The sequence below is a fragment of the Pleuronectes platessa genome, chromosome 2 (genome assembly GCF_947347685.1).
Source record: "Pleuronectes platessa chromosome 2, fPlePla1.1, whole genome shotgun sequence".
Lineage (NCBI taxonomy): Eukaryota > Metazoa > Chordata > Actinopteri > Pleuronectiformes > Pleuronectidae > Pleuronectes > Pleuronectes platessa.
In genome coordinates, this window is record NC_070627.1 from 27,501,979 (window position 1) to 27,522,844 (window position 20,866).

The 20,866-nt window shown below is 41.6% G+C and overlaps 1 protein-coding gene across 1 annotated transcript; it reads right to left on the reverse strand.

Moving 5' to 3' along the window:
• Positions 1 to 4,887: 4,887 nt before the first annotated feature.
• On the reverse strand, positions 4,888 to 18,874 carry wnt7aa (wingless-type MMTV integration site family, member 7Aa). The gene is made up of 4 exons (XM_053440516.1): positions 18,804 to 18,874; positions 18,301 to 18,527; positions 15,147 to 15,418; positions 4,888 to 7,894 (listed from the first exon to the last, which is right to left on the reverse strand). Exons 1-4 carry the CDS (start codon positions 18,872 to 18,874, stop codon positions 7,415 to 7,417), a joined length of 1,050 nt encoding a protein of 349 aa, XP_053296491.1. The 3' UTR covers positions 4,888 to 7,414.
• Between the last annotated feature and the right edge of the window lie 1,992 nt (positions 18,875 to 20,866).

The window sequence follows — 20,866 nt, forward strand, 5'->3', positions numbered from 1 at the left end:
TATCACAGACACATCATGTCCACATTGTGGACAGCTTCACTGATATAGTTCAGGAGATATTGTTGGTTGTCTTTTCATTATGTGCATTGAAAGAGTTGTCCATTCTGAACTAAAAGTAATCAAACCTCAAGATCGACTCCGCTGTGAAAGATGGGTTGAATTAACCCTAACCCTACAAAATGGGGGTTTTGAGGTAGGCAGGAGGTAGACGGTTGAATCTTATTCTCCGCCATTCACGGTCAAGAACTGAACTGACCCCCAATTTGCCCCTTAGGGCTGTGCAGACAGTGTTTTAGTGATATACAGTGTTGCCCACAGAGGCACTGAATGAAAGAATGGTTGATTGGCAAAACAGTACTGTAAAGTGTTTTGAGTGGTCATCAGGACTAGAAAAGTATTAAATAAACACAGACAATTTACCTCTCACAGAATGTGTTTATACAGATGAATATTGTCTGATAGTCACTGGTGGGTTAGTCGACAGAAACAAATTATATCTAGACTACACAAAGTGTATTTTTGCCTTCATCAACACCGTACTCATGTGTTGGCTCGTTGTGGGAACTGTTGGGGTTGTCTTTAAGAATTATAGGCTCTAGAGACTTTTATGTAAATTGCCTTGAGATAATGCATGTTGTAATTTGCCGCAATACATATAAAATTGAATTGCATTAGGAGGATGAAAACACCCTTACCATTGTCACAACATGCTTGATTTAGGGGGCTCACATGGAGGTAGCGCAGCTGTCGCTCTGGAGTGTTACCATGCTTATTGTTTACATGATGTGAATTCAGTAGCTCTGTATGTTGTGTCCTCTAGAAGTATACTCCATTAACATGCATGGTACAGTCATGTTAGTGCTCAAGTATTGATTAAAAAATAATTATGCCAATATCTCTTTTCAAAAATACGAAAAGTCTGTAAAGAGTATAATTGCAGACAAGCAATCCATCCATCAGGAGCCAATTGTCATTGTCTCGCAGGGCAGACACATGGAGACAGACAACCATTCAAACTCACATTCACACCTATGGTCAATTTAGAGTCTCTAGATAACCTAGCCCCTAATCTGAATGTTTTTGTATTGTGGGAGGAAGCTGGAGTACCCACGCAGATAGGGTGAGAACATCCAAACTCCTGGCCAAACTGGGATTCAAACCAAGAACCTGACCATGAATAGGGATTAGTACGGTGATAGAGTGGTACCACTTGAAATTTACATATAGGCATGTGAGTGCTGGTTTATGATCACCTTTAGAGTTTTCGACCAGGGAATTTACAATAATAGATTGAAAATACTTTCTACAAAATGAAGTTCCTATTGAGTTCTGTGCTGGAACAACTGATTCTCAGAGAAGTTCAATCTTGAGTGTCATTATTAATCTTGCGAGTACCAACAACATTCCATTAACCTCAAATGTGTTTGGGTGGAACCAGTAATTACACAGAAACATATCTCAAAACCTGATCAAATGAAAAACAAAACTATGTGCTTGGCTCGATACCACTGGAGGTAGGCAAGGAGATTCTTTTATTTATTTATTTTGGTCTATTGAGCCCATCCTGTAATTTAAAAGATCTATGGACATACCTTTTAAAATCCCTTAATCCATGAATATGCAATTCAGGCAAAGCACCCTCACAGACAATTTTACTGCGTCTGTTTTAGCGGTAAGACCTTTTCAGCACTCAAAAGCATTTTACGATCAGACAGCAGAAGTTAAGCTCAGGGCTGTAGGTTTATCATTATCTGGCATGCTCCAACCTCGGCCGATTTAACCAGCAAATAACACATCATTCCTTCAATCACTTCTCAGCCAAATTTAGATTTATTGTACAGTGTCTAAAGTGCCAGATATGAAACATTTGATTTATGGATTGTTCAATTAAAATCTTCATAACAGCGTTTAGTTTTCCAGAGTATGTGTACCTTGTGTCTGGTGCATTCCTTGGCTATGATGTCATCATTGGTACAGTTTGAACCATGATTGGTCCTCACTGCCATAATTGTAGTTATTAAGCAGGCCCTGTCTTAAATAATCAGTGCTCTGACAAAGACTCTCTCCTGCACAAGCCAAGCATGACGCCTTCCTGCGCGGTTTGCCGTAAGGAACCAGCATTTTTCTTCATGCTGAAAGAAATATAACTGCACACAATGTTTGTCATTAAAGAATTAGGCGTTGCATAAATTAGGTGCCGACTCTGGATCGCAGCTTTGAGGGTGTGGGAGGCTGCTCGCACGAGGAACAGAGGCGGGGGGCGGTCGGCTCACGCAGCAAGCAGCACGGTCGTGGGTCTGAGTACCACCTCAGTGCAGGTGTTCACAGGTGCCCTTACCACAGACAGACAGAGGCTGGCACCAGCAACTACGTACAACAAGCAGAGGCATTCAACCCCAGGGACCTTGGCAGTGACACACTAGTATTTATAGGAAGAACACCATGACGCACATCATTAGTGCTTCAATGATCTGCTGTGGGTGATGTTGAAGGATGAGTCACTTTGTTCTTTGAGTTTCATAGAGAGTTAAAGAGTGTGAGATTTAGCATCTGTGCATTAGTGCATAGTCGCACTTGAAAAAAGTGAATGTGTAGATCGAGTAATTCTTTAAATTGTCAAAAAAAGATTTGACAGCCTAAACATGACAATTGTTCATGTGCATTTTTTTGGGACCAATTGTTAGACTGAAGTGGCTTTTTGAATTTCTTACCTCGATCTTAGGAAAATTTGAATTGATACTGTTGTGCCATTTTATTAATACAGGAATACAATGTTAACATGGGATTCAGACTCTAATAAGCCATCAGCCCATGTTAGCAGGTGTTCTGCAATTTAATAAATTTACTTATTTTAAAGTGTTCTCACGATAGTACAATGCTATTTTCCAATTTTGAGTGTAACATTTTTTTTAATACATGCAAGAAGAATCAACTATACATGCATTTGACTTATAGCAACAAGGTCTCAGCTGTTGATCATAATGTCTCAAATCACTGTGACAAGAATTAACTCAAATGACAGAAACTATCTTTGTGAAAAGTGAACTTATAACAAATACTTTGACAACCATGTCCAATCTGTTAACATGGAAGAGAAGGGGTTTGTGACATATATTGCAGCCAACCCCCAGGGGGAAATCAAAAGCCTTTGGCTTCATTGTTAGGGTGCCGTCATGTTGTCTAAGTTTATATGGTTTATGATTTAAACCCAGCAAAAAAACTAATTATAAACCATGTAAAGATGAAAAAAAAGTACCCATGTGTCTCAAATTGTACATTAGTACTGTAGTACAGAATGAGGCACTGTGGTAATTAGGCAGGTACCTATGCAGTTACTGAGCTATATGTGAGGGTAATGCAGGAATAATGAAGGAAGGAAACAGGGAATTGGCACTTGACACAGTACTTTTGGAATAACAGGACAATTACTATGATATATGAAAAGTACTAGTAGGGTTAGGGTTAGCGTACTAGTAGTTGTGCACTTCAAAGGGAACCACCGGAGCCAAATTCTCATTATAATATTGACTCGTAATTGATGTTATTGTTCTACATATACTGTTATATACAGAATAAGCTCCACTATTAATCACTATTGAACGGACATTAAAGGGATAGTTCATCCAAAAAATTCAAATTCACTACTCACCACAATGCCAAAACACTTTTAGAGTCTCAGGGATAAGCAGTGTTTCAGCAGAATCCAATACAATCGATTGGACCCCTTCTTCAGACATAAAAAAACATTCTGCTTGTGCGGTGTCATCCAAGTATCCGTTAGCCAGGCATTCATATTTGACTCGAAACAGCATCATTTACCCTAAATGTCCCCTGATAGCTTCTATCTTCTAGCCTCAGAGGCGCCTTCACGTTCTCAGACACACCGGAAAACCGCACACACACTTTTCCAAGGGCATGCCCTGGGTGCCCGTTCGTGCTTATACACTTCCCCCAACCCTCCATCGGCATAGTGTTTTGTAGATAATGAGTAAATTTTTCCATTTTAGGTGAACCATCTTTTTAAGATGACACTGTTTAGTCACAACTGCTTATTCTTAAAAAGTGAAGCTAACTCAGCTAACTGTTAGTGAAGTGGACGATTAGAGACAAAGATAATTATAATATTATACATTTGTTTATATTATATATATGTTCTTCATCTATTGTGGATGCGTCTGTGTTTTTCATGTCGACAGAATAACTTTAAACCTGTATCACGAGGGATTTGAAGTGTAAGAAGCCAGTGCTGCCTGAGACTGAGGCAGAATGTTGTTGAGTTCTCAGTGACAGAGCCTTGCTGTTGCTCTGACCAGGGCTGTTTGGCCAGCTGCCTTCTCAAAGCATCACTCTATTGAGGCAGAGTTTGGCCGCGGGATGTTTTGTTGCAGATTATTCCGGGAGTTAAGACCTTTTCTATTGCTCAGACTGAAATCCTTCTTGACATCATCCCCTTGCAATTGTTAACACCCCCCCCCCCCCCTCCTTTCCCTCCTCTCATTTGCCATTTGCACAAAATAAATAGCATCCAAATTTTATCTGGGTTTTGCATGGTTACCATTTTGTTAATGGGCAGCCTGGCCTCTCGATGAGACGGGGAGCATTTTTGGGGGGCACAGTGTGGTTGTTGTAGCAACGTTGTTGAGGAGTGAATGAAGCAGATGTCAGAGTAATCCATCAGCCGGGAGCTCCGCACTCCCACCGCTCGCTGAGGAACACACACACTGCTGCGACACCTGCAACACAGCCCTTAGTTATACCTACTGCACTCTGATCTGCCCTCATGACAAGACGGAACCTGAACTTATGTTTAATGAACACAAAACCACCTTGTTCTGTTCATTCTGAGACGACATTTATTAAACAAGAACAAATGAAAAGACAGTGTGGTTCTACATGAAAATAACTTCTGATGTAAGAATATTTCAGCTTTGATATGATTTCATTAATTCAGTCACACACAAGACAAAGCTTTAACCATGCAGGGTTGAGTGACAGTTCACAGGGAATTATTTTGTTAATAACCAAATACTGTGAATAAACAGCATAGTTTCTACAACTGGAGTCATGTGTGGATGAAGGCATTTTACACTTGTATCTATTATAACCTGGCTGCTCACTACAGTCCTTTCAATGTACCTCAGATTGTTTCAAAGGCTATTTCATAGTTTGGAGCTTGGTAGCAAACGTCCTTCCTGAAATGTGTCAATGATACCAAGTATTAAAAACTGTCAAGTCTCACACACAGCCAGAGTCCAACTTCCAGGTTGGGTTCCTCTAGTAATCATAACTCATTATCATCATGTTTGGATTATTAACCAGCTCTGAAACATGTAGCGCCTTTCAATTAATTTGACTGAATATGTGGGAAAAAAATGGAATACCCCATTTAAACAGGCATTGAAATGCATTCTGGGAGATCCGATTGGAATCAGTTCGAGTTTGACAATATGAGTTTACAGTTGTAGATGCACCTGAGATGCTTTGAGGACGGACTGCGATTCAGTCAGAGGTAACCACCTCACATGTAAATGTGTTGTCGATCCATATGGAGTAACTACAAAGGCAGAAATACTATTCCAAACAAGCAAGGTAGCAGCAAAAACCAGCAAACACAATAACGTACTGTCTATCTTTTTTTTTTTTGTCTTTTGGACCGGCGCATAAAAGAGAAGGACGTCACGATTGACAAAGCATTCGCACTCAGTCACATCTCAATTAGGAGATACACATTTAACGAGTGGTTGGTAAATTGTATTTGTTGGAATCCTCATTGTCCTGATAGCATCAATAGATAAAGTTTCTGTGGCCCTCTGAACAAAATGATTGTCTGGTGTACCTGTCTGTCACTAACCGATATGCCTGCCCGTGAACTCACTGCACATAACAGTCTTCTGTCGTGAAACCTACTCCGCTGACGCAAAGATGTTAGCCAGTAGCCAGTGAGTCACATCGAGCAGTTGTCAGTCAGTGCACGTTCATGTGCTTTGTGGGCTTAGCTAATGGGAGGCGGTGGAATGTATTGTTGCATTTTTCTTCAACCTGCTCTTGCTAGCTCTTCTAGGATTACTTCACCTGGCTTCAATGCCAGGTATAAATGCAATCAGGGTTCAAATCATATCTAGAGACAATCTGGTCATGAGACGCACTGTGATGCCAATTGTGAATGGATTCAAATATGCATTTATGCTCATTCATTATTTGTATTCTTATTTAATCATCCTTTAACGCCATATCCTTTAACTGTCAGTTCAAAGTTAGCAGCTCATCAGAAGATGACAGGGTCGGTGCTGGTATAGATAAGGGAGAAAGCACTTTGTTGTTCGTGGAAACTGGATGATCTCAGAATGTAGAGAGTAAACTCCAAAAACATGAAATCCACTGCAGGAGATGCAATGACTCAGAAACTAATGTTCAATAATTTCCCAATTTGTGATCAATAAGGTACATCTATCTATCTATCTATCTATCTATCTATCTATTATGGACCAGTGTCCAGCCGGGAGGGGACAGTGGTACTTTGGCTCTCAGTAGGTCGGAAGGCAAAGTGTGATGCTTCCTGAAACGAGTTACATTATCACAATACTGCACATCTCAGTGTGACATCATTGTATTCTTCTGCTGAGGCACATTTTAAAACAGTGTTTCAGTGGGTGGAGAAATGCTGAAGGGGAAATATCTTACACAGAGACAGAAAATAAATAAAACAATATTTATATAAAAATAATCTCTTACAAAATATATTCTATCGACCAACATTGAAGGAAATGTATGTCTGGAAGCTCAGACGTTTGCCTGAACTAAGCCTGAAGAGTCAATATGTCTGCTCGTCACAAACTCCAGAAGTTTCCAGACAACTAGCAGCAGACTGGAGTGGAAGGGGAAACAAACAAGCACAAAACAATACTATCAGAACGAGTCCAGAATCAGTAGTTTCATCTTCCTCTGCAGGGTTTAATGCACGCAAGCGGCAGGTTCCCAAATCTGTAAGTCAAGTTCAGTCCTGACTCTTTCAGGTTTCAGCTCCAGTGTTTAAATTGTCTTTTACAAAAAAAAGGAAATTATTATTGCTCTTAAGTGCACTTGGATATTTTCTAAATAAAATGCCAGGCATCTACACCAGCTTAAAACGCCACCAGATTTAGCTGACAGTGAAATAAAAAAAAAAAGATCAGTAGTTTTCTCACTGAATAAATTATTAGTCTAGAAAAAGATAAAGTCAGTCAAGCCATCAGTCTGAGGTGAGTCGAGCCAATAGAACAGTGTGGCCGGCAGATCAACAAGCCTGGAGCATGACGTGGCATCATGAAAAATAGAAATAAAAGTATGAGCCCACAGGTGGAGTCCAGTGTGATGACAGATGTGCACTGGCAACTCAAGTTAGAGGCATCGCTTCAGGTGAATACACGTCCAATCTCTATTTACAGGTATACACCTCTGTCCTCTCACTGCAGGTGTTGCATCTGACGTAGCAGCACCACAGGAACTTGCAGTTGCACTGCCACACGCGCGAGTACTGGTGCGTGTTGTATCCGCGGCCGCAGCACATCAGGTCGCAGCTGTTGGGCTGCAGGACCGTCTTGTTGCACAGGCGACCCTGCGTCCCCATGCTGCCGGTCAGCTGGTCGGCCTCGCAGTAGTTGGGCGACCTCTCGATGTAGACCAGCTCCGTGTCCAGGGGCTTACGGTAGGAATGGGGTTTCTTGATCTTCAGGAAGGTGGGGCGCTTGTTGCGGCTGGCTCGCACCGGCTCCACGTGTATGGCCTGGTTGTACTTGTCCTTGAGAATGTATCCCAGCTGACGGAACTTGGGGAGCGTCGTCCAGCAGGTTTTGGTGGTGCAAGACCCCGACACGCCGTGACACTTGCACTCCAGACGCATTCCCTTCTCCAGGACCTAGAGCACAGAGGATGATTGCACAGTTACAGTTAAAACTACTCAAACCAACTGAAAATACAGTTCAATTTGTTTCTTTTTTAAATTTTAGGTTTAACTAACTACCTCACCCTCAAAAAAACTGTATTGGTAAAAAGTAAATAATTTTTTTCTGGAGAAATATTCAGTATTTCTAACACACATCCATATTACAGACTGTTTGTTGGTGTCTGTCCACAGGAAACACATGCGTTTGGAGAAATACTCAGTGATATTACATGAATACTTCAACAGGTTGAGACAAAAGTTTTCTAACATTCCAAATGAATGTAGGCATTCCAGAGATCTCAGAGCCGCCACAGTATGTCACTGTATGGCTGGTAGCTATGTATGTTCCATTCTTTTACAAGACTGAGCTTCACAACACACTCATGGAAGAACCCAACAATTTATAAGGCATGTAAATTATACAACTACGTGCATGTTGTGTTCATTCAGTGTATTTGTCTGTCGTTTTATTTCATTCTTTTCAACAGAATAATAAAAAAAATGAATTTCTCTGATTTTACATCAGTTTACTTATCATAGCGAGTAAGAATCAGTCTGTGAAAATGTATACATCTCTTTGGAAGGAGCTTTGTCATCGGACAACATAACTAAATGTGTAACAGTGATCTCATCAGGGTTACCTCGAACTAATGAGGCAATATTGGCATGGTGGCTACACGGGATATTGCAACTTATCCATTGCTCACGTGAAGCACGCGAGCCCAAAACCCAGTTTCACCTTTTTACCGAAGATGGTCATTGCTGTTTCTCCGTCTGTCTATCTACAGGAAAAACTTAGCTGATTTCCAGTCTATACGAGAAGGTCATTAGTTATTGTAAATACCCGAGAAGCAACTTATGAGCACCATTCATGAACATGGGTTATCTCAGCTTGAGCTTGGAGAATGCATTCTTTACTGGAGAGCCTGTTACAAACCGGGGCTGAGAGGTTTGAAAGACAGGGGGAATTTATCAGGCAAGGAGAGTTTAATGGAAAGGCTATAAAGAATTAAGGGAAATGTGAGATGAAGGTTTTTGAGGCTTGGCACAAACTAGGGAGTAAAAGTCAGGATATCCTAACATCTGCTGCTTTTGGTTTTGACATGATTCAGATGCAAATAAATAAAAAACAATCTGAACTCTTTTTAGAGGAGTAGATTGTTTCTAATTGAATTTTACAACCAACAAAAGGTCAAGGTTTTGTGTTTTCTGTTGCAAAAGTACAACTACCACTGCATGTTTCACTAAATAACCTTTGTGAGCCTGAGACTCGTTGCTAATAAATTAAATGTAGAATGATTTAAATACATTTGGTTTTGAAAATGGGAAAAATGCAAAAGAGCAGCAGATGAGTCTCATCTCACATGTCTGTAAACAGCTCAGGCTACAGTATCTTGACTAACAGCTTTAATATGGACGATAACCTCGAACCTTTTCCTTGTATGTTGTTAAAATACAATGAATCCATTTAAGCAGATGAATTCAGACATCTGCAGGGTTGATGATGAGTTCTTGTTGTAAGTGAAGTGACAGTTTGGTCCGTCACCATGTTGAGACATTCATGGTGAATGCCCTGGCAGCAGTGAAAGGCCTTTTCAGGGTAAGAGTGGAACCTTTCGGTGGGTTTGGCAAAGCAGCTGGGGTATTCTCTGAGCGCTAAGGGCTGAATGACATCAGGTCACCCGCCTACCTCCTCACCCTCGCTGGCATTAAAGACGCCTCACCCTGCTTTTTAATTATTCCACGCTGATATGGCCTCAGACTTTCTGGAGTCTCATGGGGTAATTGTCAAAAGCCCTGGATGCACACGGCTTAGTGTGGTCATGCTCCCCAGATCTGACAAACATATAATTCACGGAGTTCAGTGAAGGGAGATGCCAACGAAGCTGCCATTGTTTGTCTAACAGAGCCCCTGTAAGCCTCCTGTGGCACCTTTTACACTATTGTTTATTCTTCTCAAGGAATATAGGATTGACACTCTGACATCATCTCCAATTAAACATGAAAGCCACGCTACAGTAATTACAGAGGTATCAGTTTAGTAAGTGTATATATTAAAAGATCCACACACCTTATCACACTGTGACAGACACTAAACACTAGTAGGAAGCCGAGTCGTCACAGATGAAAGAAGGACTCTGTCTCCCTGAACAGGACCACAAGTTGTTACTGTGACACTGTGATACTTTCACAAGCAAAAACCACCAAATACACATCTACATGTATATTCCTCTGAAGTCAATGTTACACTGTCTGACCAGGAGAAATACCAGATGACCTTTTTGTGACAAGAACAAAACACACCTCCGAAAGAACAGATATCACAAAGGCACTTCATCTACTGGTTTCCTGTTTCTACATCGGCATATACAGTGAAACTATGATGGGCTCCACTAAAATGCTCTAACATGCATGTAGTGAAATAGATAAACAAATAATCAACAGAGAGCGATTTGGCTTTGGTCGTCTTGAATATACATTTTTACTGTTTTGTTGTATATTGAATCTATAAAAGTACCATGCATGCTGATCTTTAGTAGTTAAAATGTTTGCAATGCTCATCATCTCAAATTGTGCAGTTTAGCATGCTAACACGATGCTATGAAAAAGAAAAATTCAGCTGATGGTGGAACTAGAGAAAAAGTTACGGGATGAACTGCAATTCATGCTGATTAGGACATGATGTAGTTATGGCGACCAACCCAACAGAGTCGAGGAATTTCACAAAAAAAGATTAATCTACTAACTGATGGTGATTTAATGTCAACATGTTCACATTAACCTTTAAAATCTTAACCAAGTCAGCAAACTTTTATACTATGAGGTTTCAGGGATTCGTGGCAGCGCTTTTTTTAACAATAAGAATGTTTTCACACATCTCAAGATTCCAAAACGGACCAAATGGTGTGTCTCAATTCAGGGGCCACATCCTTCATTTATAGACAAATAACGTCAAGCGGCCGAAGGCTCCTCCAAATGCGGTCATGATTCATTGCGCTTGAACTGTTTATCAAAGAGGAATTGGCGGCAAAAAGCGAGGGCAAAAACATCTGGATAAGTTATTTTTAAGTCCTCAACCAGAGCTAATGGTACATTTGTTAAAAAATAATCTTTTCAAAATTTGTAATCAACTAAAGGAGGTTTTTGTCTGTAGCTTAGTTGCTAGGGGAAGGAGGTAAGGGTGTTAAAACTGTTGACGCAATAGGAAGAACAGACTCTCATTTTGGGTTAGGTCGACAAGATGTAGGCAGCCATTGGAGGACGCAGCAGATGTCAGCTGAATTGAGACACAAGTAAAGAAGAAGAATAAACGACCTTTTAAGGAATGCTAATCTTCCTGCTCACTGTATTTACTTTCTCTTCTGATGCCTGTTTCCTGTGGTCGCTCATTCAGTTAAAGAGTTGGTGAGTTAATATACAATTTTTCATGTTACATTGTCTTTTTCCAGTTTCTAGTTATCAGAAGCTGAGGTGTGAATCCTGACCCTACCACTGGACTCTGTATCCACCTCCTCAGGCTCACTTAAATCATATCTAGTCAGAAGCCACATTTAATTCTGTCCGACTCCTGCATGAGTAGCCCATTCATAATCATCCAAAGTGACATTTTGCTAAATAAAGTCAGGATTCCATATGCTCTCCGTCTCCTGATAGATCCCAAGTATCACAGATCAGGTACATCTCTCCATACTGAAACCCTGTTTCCACTATCTTTGTGATCCCGTCTGAAGAGTAAATAACTGCTGGAGACACGTATGTTGAGTTCCTACTGCAATATACTTCCCAAACAGTTGCTCTCCCTTCGTGACCATCTTATCTTCAACCTGCACTTTAGTTCTCATCTGTGATCACTGGAGTAGTAACGGTCCTCTATGATGGAATGGTGCATTCCACGGACACGATCAAGTTCTTCACAGATGCGTCACTATCTGATTTTTTGGGATATGTTTTCGAAGTCAGTGGTTTGCGAGCTCGAGGCCTTACTCTCTCTCCGAGCTGGATTTGTCATCTGCACTGTGCAAGTTTTACCTGATCGCTGCAGCTTGACATATACAGGGCCAACGTAAGAGCATTCAAGTTCTACGTCACAATCAATATCACGTATGCATCATACCTTTCACATCCCCATCAGTCCCATACAACTTCATCGTCATGGCCCATAATTTGCCCCCTAATCATTACATGTTTTGCTTCAAATTCCAGACCTTCTGGAGCCTCAGCCCAGAGCCAGTACAAGCTCTCCTCAAGCTGTGCCTGCAATCAGACCCCCCTCGTAAGGTCCATAGAGTCAGCTAAGATATATACAATGAAGTGCTTTGCATCTTCCACCGTAAAATCTAACCCTCTCTGCTGGTACGCCACTAAAACCTGATTCCATAAACACTGTTTGTGCCTTAATTTGTTACTGCATGGATGCTCGCCATTTCAAACCTCAGTACATTTGTGGGTTACTTTCCTGGATTCAGTTTAACATAACATGTTATGATCCTTCCTTTACCAGTTTATTTTCTAACCCAGCCATTAAATTATTTGTGAAAGGTATTTCAAAAGTTTCTCCCTCTGGCTGTAGACTCCCAGTCATTCTTTCCATTTTGCAAAGAATGCTGACAGAACTCACAGATGGTGTTTTCTCTCCTTACATTGACATGATTCTGTATTTGTATTGGCTTTTGTGCATTACTTAGAAAAGGCTAATTGAAAACATCTTTCAATTAAATTTATACCAGATAGAGGTATTGCATTTTTGGATTTTCCATCACCGCAGTCAAGATGTTTGCTCTTTCATACTTTTCTATTGCTCTGTACTTTCATTGCTGACCTGCATCTCATCCGTTACTAATATTCATGTTCTAAGAAGAAACCACATTTCTGTTGGAATAATGAAACCTCCAAATGAATTTGGTTGCAAGGGTCGAATCGCCAAGGACTCCTCACAAATGACTTCACCTTTTCTAATAGCTCAACAATCAAACCAAGTCATTGAATTTGTCTTTAATCATCTCTGTCTGTCTCTCCTGACTGGAGGGAAGCTCAGCAAAACTGTGTCCGCTCCTCTGATAGATTTCAGGAACATTTTGAACAGGCACTGCACTGGTACTGCAATTCTGAATGCAGCAGCAGTGTCTAAGATCCACTCTCCAGGAAAACTGCAGAATTCAGAGAAGTTTATACTTCAAACTGATCTATGACGTGACTGCTGTAGCTTTGCCAGCAGACTGCTCTCTGGTTCGGCCACTTTGTGGATCATCCTGCCATTTCTATTGATCTGTCGTTCGGCTCCTGACTTCTGTCCCCTGCAAACAACATCAGAGTCTGGCTAATGTATGCTCATATGCTCCTGGTCCGGGGTTCACTTCACCATGCATCGTGTCACACACTGTTACCTCTTGACTCGACTTCTCTAAATGAGTGCAGGCTCTTACATTGACCATAGTTTGTCCTCTGGCTTCTGATGTCACTGTACTTGCCACTTGCTCTCGGTACGATTTCCTTCAGTATGTAATTGTGAGAAATTACTACAGCCAGACCTCAGGACTAGATCCAACATATCAGCTAATGACTAATGTGGCTTAGGAAATGGAGCGGGTCGTCCACTTACAAGAGGGACTGCGATTCAATCTTAGATTCCCCCGTTCTGCTTGTCGAAGTGTCCCTGAGCAAGTTACTGGACCTCAACTTGCCCCTGACGGCTGTGCTGGAAGTATGGAAGTGATGTGTGATAGAAAGAGTGATGCACATGGATGGAATGTATGAATGTGTGAGAATGTGTGGATGTCTAAAACTATACTGTAAAGAGCTTTGAGTGGTCATCAAGACTAGAAATATCTACAGAAATACAAACCATTTATCATTTACTAAATATCATAACAAATTATAAATGCCTGAGTTAGAATAAAGCATAGCTTCACCTGCAATTAACTGCAATACATCATCTATTGGAGGATGGCATCATTTTCATTTCAAGAAAAATTATCAGACCTAACAAATGATCAATGTAAAAATACAAATGTTTTCTACATCCGCATCTTTAATTATGTTTGCTCAACTTTGATATGCTTGAACCTGTTTACTGTCAGTATCGCAGTTAAAGTCTAAAGGACAATTTAAACAAAACTTCTTATCAATATATCAAACCATTTATCGTATTTGAACTTTAAAAAAAGGATCTTGTTCAACATCAGCGTTTGACGTAGTGCACTGTTACCTGACTTTATGGCCAAGAGACCTGCAAGGAACTAGAGACTCTGAATCGATTGCCCATGTGCATGTGTCTCCATGTGTTAGCCTAACTACTGTGTCATCACTGTGTGAAAGAGGATGCACCTTGTCTCTTACCCAGTAGTGCATGCTGGGATAGCTCTTACGATTCTAAATTAAAGTAAAGTAAAGCAGCAGATAAAAGAGTATGAATGGATGACAATATGACTGGATATTACCTGACCTGTCAGGATTTTTATACTGCTCTTTTAAACATTTGATCATATAGTTCTTAAATGTATTTTGATAACTAGAGAAAATATGTGTATGCAGCTTTGTAACAACCTGACTTTCTGTATTTACTTGTTAGTGCATATAGATTGGAAAATGGACTGTTTCTAGCATGAAGCATTTTGTACCACCAGGCAAAAGTTAAACCAAGACTGCAATTTGACTCACACAGCTGATCATAGTTGTTTCTATCGAACAGGAGGAAACAGACATTTGTTGGGGACTATTTTCAGCAGTGGATTAATCTACATTTGGTGCTCTAATGAGTATTTACTGCAGCAGGATGGTGTGTGTGTGTGGGATTGAGTCAAAATAAGCTGCAGTGCGTGAGTTCATGGTAATGATGGAACATGTCAGTGAAACACTGCGGCTCACTGATGTGTTTTTAATAGTTTTGGGAAACAATGGAGCACTATGGCACAGAGGATAAATACATATCAGGCTTTGGATACGCACAGTACATTCATTGTTTGTTTTTGGAGAAAAAATGGAAGTTGCCCGTCTCTGCCAGCCTTATCCTTTAAATGATGTCTACACTGACAATATTAGTTACAATCACAAAGTCATACGCTCCAGTGTTAACAGGTAAAATGTTTAAATGTCCCTGCAGCTTATTCACACATGCACTTTGGTCTGTCTGACCTTCAGCATATAGTAGATATGACTTATGAGCAGGTGATTGTGATGTGATTTGGATGTGCTTAGGTAAAAGTCAAATAGACTATTGCAAACATACCTTGCGTCCCACTTCATTGTTATGTAAATTCATGAGGGTCCTGGCGTTCTGCTTAATTTCCCGTGCGTCCACAAACACCTTGGAGAAACCCACGCCGTAGTGGACGTCCGCTGAGCAGCCGCCCCACTTCCAGCCCTCCTCCTGGTTGTAGAAACCCTGCTTGTCCTTGTCACAGCCGCAGCCACTCAGACTGCCCTGGGTGCAGGCTGCAGTGATGGCATGGGCCACCCCGGCAGCGATAATGGCGTACGTGAACGCTGCTTCCTTACTGCCTGCGAATAAGAGAAACATTACTTTTTTATTACAATTGCAGACTACAGAGCTTTAGTATTTCAGGTTGGGCCGAGCCTCCTCACATACCTGACATAGCTGCTTCAAACCAAATCAAAAAAATACACGAGCCGGGCCAAGTCCCATTCATCAATCATGCTCTCTTTACAAACAGAGACACTGCAGGAGGAAGATCCGATTCTTATAGAAAATATAATGATGCCGTCTGTAAGAGGAGAGAAGCTCTAATAAAAGCAGCTGTTTATGAGGTAGTGGGACATTTTGATTGTTTTATTGGAGTTTACGGTTTTATATTTATGACTTATTATCAGAGAGCCTTCAGGGTCGGGACCAGTCTACAAATCAGTTATATAATTAAACAACTGCACCAGACGATTGGTAAAGATGAATATTTGGGAGCATTTACTGGGAGATAAAATATTAAATATTTAGGCCTTATTTTGGCTCCTGTCCCAGTTGCCATCACTTGGATCCACCCTGCGGAGGTGAATCTGAGAGGCATGCACAGCCTCCCTACTGAGATGGATTTCAACTCCATAAATCTGACTGCTTCAGGTCAACTGCAGTGTTTTTTCCCCTTTTCCTTTTTAATTAAAACAGAGATAATTCCTGGAGCTTGGGTGGAAACCATCCAAAAATGACCGTCAGTTGCAAAAAACGCTCCAATAAAATCATCATCTTCAACAATCAAACCACCACAGAAGCTTTTTAGACTTTTAAGGTCATAGCTCTACTTCCAACGCTGGGATTCACGTGCAAATGTTGGAATAAATTGACGTGTATATATGGTGATAGCTTTCAGTGATGGTCAGAGTGGTACAATTTAAAGGCATGGTAGAGAGAATATCAAACACAGCAGCACCTGAGCACAGGCATGAAACAGTTACCTGACGCTTAGTTGTTCAATTTGAATTGCTTTGATTACCATGGTGAATTGGTTTGTACTGTAACAGCATTAGCTGCTAGTGCTCTGTATAAACCAAGCAACTGCTAGTTCCCACTGTCGTCAAATAGTCCTAATGTCCTCAGACAGTAAACAAAATGTGTTTAATAAAACCAACAATAATAATATAATACTGTTAACTAAAATTTTCACACTGTTTCATCTCTACCCGGCCATGACATTTGTAAACCAAATGTATCAACAGTTACATCATTTGCAGGACACACTCCTACAGTAATTTAAGAGGCATCCAGTCCGTGCCCACATGTGAGTAGCCAGCCTAGTGGATGGGGAGGATACTCCATCCTAATGTCCAAAATCCTGCACACTGCTGCAACACTGCCAACAACAGCCCCAAATTTCTGTATTCTGTCAGTTATCAGTGTTCCAGTCTGCTGACACAAAACAATGGATTCAGACAGGCTGGATGCGAGGCAGCTGGAGCCGAGCAGCGAGCGAGCGAGCGAGGTGACCTGCTGCCTCCTGGAAATCAACCTGATCTCTGCCGAAAATCTGAGCAGAGTAAGGACTCATGCGGCGCTCAAATGCTTTCCAATCATCTCATCTCACCAAGTTTTGTTTCAATCCACTGATGTGCAAGACAAAAGTGTGGTTGCTCCCCTAAAACATCCAGTTAAACATCCCCTGCCAAAGCTGCACGACCTGGAGGTAAATTTGTAAACCAAGAGGAAAGTGCTTGTCTGAACTTGAAGCTTCAAGAAGGGGGGTTGGGGGGTTATGAACACATACATGAAGGTTGTTCAGCTCAGAGTAGATAAAGAGCATGTAGGTCTGCATGTTAGCGGCTATGAAACAGGATGTAACAGTGTGTGTCCGTGATAAAAACACATTGAGATGATCAGACATAAGGTTCCATCCTATCCAATCAGAGCAGAGGTCACCTGAACTGAAGTTACACATCATTTACACATCAAACTACTTCATCTTGCCGCTTTTTCGTGTGCAGACCTTTACTGCACGCAACATTTGTGTCTGCTAATACCTCCATACCTGAAGATCATACAATATAATAAAAATATCAATGGGCAAAGAAGCTATCGGCATAAATTAAAGGCTTAAACGTGATGTGAGCCTTAATCCCTGATGACACTTCCAGTGAAAAACGACTCCCCGGCTCTGCATGTGTGTCTGCGAGATGACAGGGTGAACTTACAGGACAAGACAGTGGAACACCAGCGTGTTTAAATATGACACTCCACTTATTTCCACTGTCGAGTCTTTGGGAGCAAGCATGGCCTCGAGCCTTATTCCACATCCAGGATCAGATCTGGGGCTTATTTTCCCACCGAGAGCAGAGGCACTGAGCGTCTGAGCTTCCTGACATGGAGGAGGTCCACTAACTGCTCCTGGGGACTGTTTGGAGCAATTTATCTGTTTGGGCTTTCAGTGCACTTTTAGACTCATGTGCAGACGCTTCAAACAGTATTAAACAGACCACCTAGAACATAAACAAATAAATAGAAGCATGTTCTGTTGGCAGTGTGCATGGAACCCACAATTATGAATCAGCTGTTGTAACATTCTGCAGCTATTTAAAACAGCTTAAATACTAAGAAAAAAATAAGGTACTTTGCTAAAAAAGTTACTGAACTTCACTTAAAATGTAAGTACATGTATTTATTTCTATTATTGTTATTATTATGATCATTATTATTATTATTTATGTACTGCCTTCCTTGTTTTAACCATTTGTTTTTTTTGTTGTGCAGCACTTTACTTTGTGTTGGAAAGTGCTCGATATATAAAATGTATTTCTCTTATTATTATCAGAGTGCAATAAAACTACCTCAAACACAATATTACAGAATCCCAGAGAATAAAGTCCCCTTCTCAGACAGCTTGTTGCACAAAGTATCAATGAACTGAGAGGATGGTGAACAACATCAGGGTGCGACATACCCACTCTGAGCTCTTTGCCGAACACGGTCCTCTCTCCCAGGGCCGAGCAGTTCCACCGCCCGTGTCTGAACTGGAACTGACACTCGTTGATGCCCATCTGAACCCCCTCTCCGATCACGATGATGGCGTCAGGCCGGCTCTGACAGATAGTCCGCTGACGAGGGGCCAGGCCCGGGATTTTATTACAGATGATGCTCGCTCCCAGCGCCACCACCGATGACAGACCCCTGCAGGCGGGGAAGGCGACAGGTTAACATGTGGCAGCAGGTGGAGCTCATCCAGGTGAGGGGACATGTGAGGGAAGAGACTCGGGCACATGTGGAAACATCTGCATGCGCTCTGGGGTCACCTCTGCTTCCCTGCACGGGGAGCCACTCTAAAATCCCCATCTCTAAACTCCTGTGTGTGTGTGTGTGTGTGTGTGTGTGTGTGTGTGTGTGTGTGTGTGTGTGTGTGTGTGTGTGTGAGTTTGAAAACAACCTGTGGAACACCCAGTAACTCACCCGATCTTCAGGTACACTACTCCGAGGCACAGGAAAAAATGTAGGATCCAACGCCGCGTCTTCCTGCTCATGGTGCCCGGGACCAGGCGCCGGATCGACGCTGTGAACCGCTGCAGGAAGCCGCCTTATCTCTGTGCGGAGCCCCGCAGGACCTCCAGGTGATCCGAGCAGCAGGCGCGGGTTGAAACGCTCCCGGGGAGGAGAAGACGTGTGCGGGGGGAAAGTCCTGGTCTCATTGGGTAGGTGTCCGGTGGAGCTGCGGGCCCGCGGCGGAGCATCGGGGCTGCGCTTGTTCTCTGCAGGTAAAGTGCGTGCGTCCACCTTCTCCTCTGGCAGGGCGTGTTCTGCTGCTCGAGCTGTGGCTGCAGCCTGCAGGTACACGCTCAGCTCATCTGTCCTGACACACACACACACACACACACACACTGACACACACGCACCGGGCTCCACACCTGCCTGGGCACAGCTGAGCAGTTAAAGCCGCCAGGTCATGGCAGCTCACACGGACACTGGGTTTAAGTCCTGCCCGGGACACTGGATCAACCACACACTTCACCACTGCAGCCTCTGACACAGCAGCTCTCATACACCACGTTTTATCCATTTGACACCAGTAAGCGCCCCTCCCACTGACCACACACACACACACAAACACAGACACACAAAAACACACACACACACACACACGCACACAGTCGTGTCTCCATGACTTCAGAGGACATGACATTTATTCCTGGAGACTAACTTTAACTATAGTTTCTACTTTCCTAACTCTAGCTCTTAAATTAACCATAAACTAAACCTGACCTTAAAACGTGTCTTCAGCTTTAAATCTAATGATTAAGACTATGGAAACCTGCTTTTTGTCCCCATAAGAGATAAGATAAAATGAGATGAGATGAGATAAGATAAGATAAGATAAGATAAGATAAGACAAGATAAGATAAGATAAGATAAGATATCATAAGGTGACTGTAACTAGATATTGGTCCCCACAACATGAGTAATACCTGGAAAACTTCATCTCCATCCCAAAATACTGCAGCTGTAATACTGAGTATTCCGCCACTTACACATATATCCACCGCACTACACTATGTGACAATTAAAAAAAAAGATTTTCGCAAATCTAAAACATGCTATCATCTTATGAACTCGGATGTAACATGTAGGTGGACACAGACCAGGCGTGTGTAAGGTAGTTATAATGACCCAGTCTGGAGCTTCTGCAACAGAAAAAGGCTCATCACGTGGTGATGTGTCAATAAAAAACTAATCTAATCCTGTCATTTCATTTAATAGAACTCATGGAGCTCATCTGCAGGGTAAAGTGTTTACTTTCACAACTTAAACTTGTCTTTTTATTGATACACATGTTTTTGAATGCAGACATTTTATTTTATTTTTTTATTTGGGCACAATCCAAGTTGTTCAATGTTTAAATTCGCATTTCGATTATGTTTCAACAGGCTGGTGTGAGGCTATCTGCCCAACATTACCAGCTTCAGGACTTTAATGCACTACAGTTTTCTTCTAATGAAAGACAAACATAAGAAGCAGTTTCAAATGTAAACACGTGAATAATATATCAGAGAAGTTAAACACGAGCATTACCTGAATCTGAGCCAATGTGTCTATTGTCGAGGTCTTTTAAGTGCACAGCAGTGAAGATATAACCTGATGAAAAATTATAGCTTTATTTCTTCATTGTTTCTGACTAATAACTCAGCAGGGATTCACATACTCCACTGATGTCTCCTGTGTAGGACAAGATACGTTGTCAAAGGACTATACCACCATCTGCTGTCACATCTGTGGAACTACTATCATCAAGTGCAGAAGAACAGAGTCCCAAAAAAATCTCTCTCTGATTTGTACAGAGACCCATGAGGAAACAAGCATGGATAGTATACTATGCAGTCGTTGGCTGTAATTACAGTTAACTAGAACTATGATGGTGTTTTGACTCTGGGCCACAAGACGAATACATAACACTTCATCGTGTCTGATGCCAAACTCTAATTAAAGAAGCAGCTGACATTATTTTGTTGATGTGCTCTGCT